Here is a 5,034-nt window from a genome sequence, read left to right as displayed (position 1 = left end):
TCATCGCAGGCCCAGTGCTCGGAACACATGCCCTGTCTGTGGTTTCAGCCGGACCCCGAATGCGCCCCCCGAACTCGGTGAGCACACACGCGCCTCAGGAAAACAAAAACTTGGTGAGAGAGCAGTCACAGAAAATGTATCCTCCCCCCAAAAATAGACAGACAGCGAGGCCGCATCCACGCCCCGGGAGAGCACACTTGCCCTAGCACGTCCTGCCGGGGACCGAGGACTGAGCCGGGACACGGGGCCGACACTGAACCCAGCACGAAGCTCTCTGAGGACGGACCCGCCACAGGCCATGGGACAAAGAGTCAGCAATGTCCTTGCAACGAGCGCGGGCCGCAGCCTCCCGCGGCCGGGGTCCTGGGGGACCGCATCGCCCTGCACACGCGTGTCCGAGGACACGGGGAAGCAACACCCGCCTGTACCCACGGAAGCCCCCTTGGCCCTGCACCCCGCCCCCCGGCTTGTGAAACGGGCCAGGAAGACACCGAAGCGGACGCCACTCAGTCAGGCCCGGAAGACGAGCATCGCAGGGCGTGTGGGCTTCGTCCGGTTTCCTGACCCGCCTCACGGCCACCGGCCTGGGGGGCCCGCAGACTCGCGCTTCATTTTTCCCTCCTACGAGACCCGAGAAGTCCAGCTGCGTTTTGTCCATTAAACGTGTGACCAGACAGGCCGAAAACAAACACCAGCACAAACCGCCACTGCCCGACCTTGCGTCGAGAGCCCAGTGAGGAGGCGAGAGCGTCCTCCGCCGAGGGAAACGCGGGCGCCTCGACGTGCGTGCGAACGTCCCGGGGGCCGGCCTTCGCCCGCACGCCCCAGGAGGCCGGCCCTCCCAGTGACAGAGGACAGGAGGACGGCCCCGCGGAGCACAGGACGGCCGTGGGGACACGAGCTGTGCACGCTGGGACATCGGTGACCGCGGAGCTGACAGCGCTCTCCCCGGGGCCCAGGCGGGGCGGCCACCAGCTCACCGGGGTTTCCGCACCATGTGACACGCCGGCTCACGGGACAGAGCACATGACGCCGAGCGCCCAGCTTGACCTCAGTGCTCCGGGCCGGCGTCTCTGTGTGTCACGACCACGCTGACGCTGGACACCGTGGCCACCGGCGCCCGCCCGTCCCACGCAGCCACCACGCCGCGTCCACCCTTCTGCCCAGCACACGCCTTGCCGACACGCTGGCCGAGGTGGGGGACCCGGGGACAGACAGGCGGCCGCACGTACCTCGACGATCCGGTCGTGCACCTGCAGGCCCCCATCCCTGGCTGCCGGCCCGCCGTCCGCGACCCTGGACACGAAGATGCCCGCGCCGGACGGTCCGTCCTGTGGAGAGAGGACACACGCGTGAGCATCGCCTGCACCAGCCCCGGGACTGGCTCACGCGCAGCGCGGCCGCGACCCCCTTCAGCCCCGGCCTGAGCGCGCGGGGTCAGAGGGCACCACCTGATTCCCCTCGGAGCTGCCACGTCCTCCCCACACGGTTTCGTGAGACGCAACAGCTTTTTCACCATTTCGGAAACGCTTCTAATTCCCTAACGCTTAGCGGCTTCCCCACGTCGGATGATCTGGAGGTGCAAACAGCTGCTTTAGCTCCGTCCCAATTTGCATCAGGAAAGTGGCCGCCACCAGCCCAAACCTGGCCGCCCTGGCCTCACTGTCCGCAGACCACGCAGCTCTGGGCGTCTGGACCGGAACTTTCTGGGAGGAACACGGCTCGCTGCTCATGCCCTTTTTTCTAAACCTAAAAGCTCCAGCAGCTCATAGGAAGCCTCGCGGCTCGGGTGGGACCACCCCTCCCACGGATGGCTGGGTTCTCTCCAGGCCCGTTACGTCCCAGTGATCGACAGACGCAATTGCAAATTAAACAGCACAGCGCGTGTCTTTTCCAAACAAACCATTAGAACGGCAAGCTCGGGATGTGCCGCGGGGCCATCGCAACAGCGGTCACCACTGCAAACTCACGAAAACCCCGTTCGTTAAACAACAAAACTGCGAAACATCTTCCTCTTTAAGCAGCACTAAAACCCCGTGTTCCGCAGAGGACGGGGCCGACTCTGGATGTGGGTGACCGCCAGCCTGCCCCTCCGGCGGCATGGCGGAAACCGGGGTGGGACACGCAGCCCCAGCCCCCCACCACCAGTCACAAACACGATTCCAGAGAAACCAAAATCACAGCCCGAAATGAGCGTCAGGTGCTTCTCCCAACGTGACCAGGGCGGGTGTCTCGCTGCCCTCCGATCCCATCAATGCCCAGCGAGCGAGGGGTCAGCGGGCTGTGGGCGCCGGGCCTTGCTGGCCATCCAGAGACCCTACTCAGCTCCGGCCCCGTCCGAACGTCCAGGGGCCTCCTTCCCACTGTGGCCTCAGCGACATGCGGGCCAGCATGTCCGAGCAGCTCCCGCGTGGGCACCACGTGTGGGTGCAGCTGTGGACGCCTCTGCCTCGCCGGGCACGGGCTGGGGTCGGGTCGGCCGTGAGCCCCACGCAGTCCGGTGAGAGCTGGTTCTCTCCATTTCGCACATGCACAGCCAGACGCAGAGAGCTCAAGTGACTTACCCAAGGTCACACAGCTAAAACGCAACACGGGCCAGCTCAGAATCGAGGCTACGTCGACTCTTAGATGTGCTCTGAGCGCAATGCTGTCCCCACGGAGAGAACTCACGAAAACACGTGACTTCAGAGGACCGACAGTCCAGGCTACGGAATATTCCAGCAGAGCAACCAGAGGCGTCTCAGAGAGCCGGCGAGGATCAACGGGCAGCCTGAGCTCCCGGAGCCGACGTCCACAGAGCAAGGAAGAGACGGGCGTCCACTCTGATCCACTGTCCCGCGTCTCCTGGTGGGCAGAGCTGCGGCTGTGGCTTTGGCGCATTTTGCAGACACTACGTCCAGCACAAGCCCGCGTCACTCGACGTGGCAAACCGCACTGCTGTCCTGCGTGAAGGAGCTGCCCCGGCCACCCGGGGGGCAGCAGCCACCAGCCCGACGGGCCGGCCGCCGTGGACACCGGGGTGGCCCTCGACTTCCCCACCGAGATGCGGCCACTGCTGGGCGGCGACAGCTCCCGTCCCTTAGGGCTCAGCGTCACCGCCTCCCGCCCTGCTCAGCGACGCAGGCAGGGTCCCTGCCCCCTGGAACCCACACGTGCCACCGTCCCCACATGAGCCACCGCCCTCCGGCCTGTAACTCGGATTTTCTTGTTTTCTGCCTGATGTCCCAGCAGGACAAACTCAGCGGCCACAGACCCAGTGTCCGGGGCCTCCAGCATGTCCCCCAGCCCGAGCAGACAGCTCTGGTCAACAGTCTTTGTCAAATCAGCCGCTTAGGTCTCCGGTCCCTGCCTTTGACTAGTTCCCTTTAAGGCTGATAACGAGGAAACAGCGAAATGAACGCGCGACGGATGATTGACAGCACCCAGGCGACAGGTGACCCCGCTGGAGAGCGGACAGCCGGACCCCACCCTCTGCCCCTCCCCACAGCCTGTCACAGACGTGGTCCTCGCAGGTCAGGACCAGGTCTGACCTGGGCGTCCTCTCCGGAGGACGGGCTGAGATGGGCAGGGGGACGAGGGGCTGCGGTCGGGGGAAGGGGAAAGGGCACCCCAATGCGGGCGCCATCCGACTGCGGGGAGCGGGCGTGTGCCCGGGTCTGTGTCGCGGGGACAATGCTGTGCTGGGAGACGCGGCCACATGGCCGTGCGGGTGACAGTGTGGAGTGGGGGGGCCCAGGAGCCCCACCTGACCCGGCCCTCTCCCGGCTGCGTTAGGCCGAGGACGCCCGTCGGCGGGACATACCGCACACGGCTGGCCGCCCACGATGTTGAAGCCCAGGGAGCCGGAGTCGCGGTGCAGGACGAGGGTCAGGCTTCTGGTCTCTTCGCCCTGGAGGGAACAGATGGTCAGATTTATTCACGGAGAACACAGGGCAGGAACCTCCCTTCTGGCTAAGAGGACTCACGGTCGCCCAGCGGACCAGTGACATTCTACGCCTCTTGGGACGTTTAACCAGGGGGCCTGGGCCCGGCTGAAACGCAGCCCTGCGGCCAGGTCACAGGCCGGTCTGGACGCTCTCCCACCCGGGAGTGACCACGCACGGCCACTGAGCACCTGCCACCGGCGACACAGGCGCTTCTGCCTGTGCACGGCGGCGAGCGTGGGCTGTGCACACGGCTACCCCGACAGCAGCATTCCCGTTAGGTCACCGATGGCTCAGACTGCCGTGCCACGGAGGCGTGAGTGCACGTACGGCGTGCCAGCAGCCACCTGCACTCGGGAGGCAGGGGACAGGGCGTGGGCCATCAGACGCAACCACGGGGGGCAGGGAAAAAACTCTGCCCCTGCTGTGAGGGGCCAGGACCTCTCAGGGTGGCGTGCCATGTCCCAGGAGATGCGGGGCTGTCTGACCAAGAACACTGGGTGGATCACGTCAGCCCTATGACGTCACACAAGGGGAGGGGCCCAGGCAGGCTGCACAGCACGCAGCCCACCGGCCGAGGGTGCAAGAGTCTGGGCTGCCAGGTGAACGCGCAGGTCAGCAGCTGACGAGTGAGATGGACCCAGCTGGGCACTGCCTGACACCCGACGTGGGTCCCCACTGGTGACGTGACACCTGCTGCCCAACGCGAGCCCCCACTGGTGGACGTTCCCGGCACTATTCCTGGTCTGAAAGGCACGTCCTGCGTGCAGACTCCAAGGTCGCGCCTGCCCTGCTCACGGTTCCATGTGACCCTGGTGGCGTTTGAACGCGTCACTTAAAAGTGAAATAGTTCATTATAAGCGTCCCTAAAGACACCGACTGCTCGTCATAGAGACTCTGCTCTGACATCCGCTTCCTGGTCCCACTTCGCCTTCTCCTTTCCCTGGGTAAAGGGGGCCTCAGTGTCCCGGTGAAGCTGCCTGCTCAGGACGGCGTGCCGAGGACACACGCACACGCACACGCACACGCGCACATATGCTCACTCGTACACATCCTACACATGTGCACATGCACGCACACACACATGCTCACACACGCGCACTCACACATG

General features: G+C 65.1%; 1 protein-coding gene across 1 annotated transcript in view; it reads right to left on the bottom strand.

Annotated features, from left to right (window-relative positions):
* PDZRN3 (PDZ domain containing ring finger 3) overlaps positions 1-5,034 on the bottom strand; it is a 75,962-nt gene that overhangs the window by 60,551 nt on the left and 10,377 nt on the right. Inside the window, exons 2-3 of the mRNA XM_039837972.1 lie at positions 3,803-3,889; positions 1,233-1,331 (exon numbers count right to left, since the gene is read on the bottom strand). Of these exons, the coding sequence (XP_039693906.1) occupies positions 1,233-1,331; positions 3,803-3,889 (186 nt within the window). The remainder of the gene's footprint in view (positions 1-1,232; positions 1,332-3,802; positions 3,890-5,034) is intronic.

This window comes from Pteropus medius, unplaced genomic scaffold (assembly GCF_902729225.1).
Source record: "Pteropus medius unplaced genomic scaffold, Ma_sr-lr_union100, whole genome shotgun sequence".
Classification (NCBI taxonomy): Eukaryota; Metazoa; Chordata; class Mammalia; order Chiroptera; family Pteropodidae; genus Pteropus; species Pteropus medius.
Note: the sequence above shows the minus strand (reverse complement) of the source record. Positions and strands in the feature narration are given on the sequence as shown.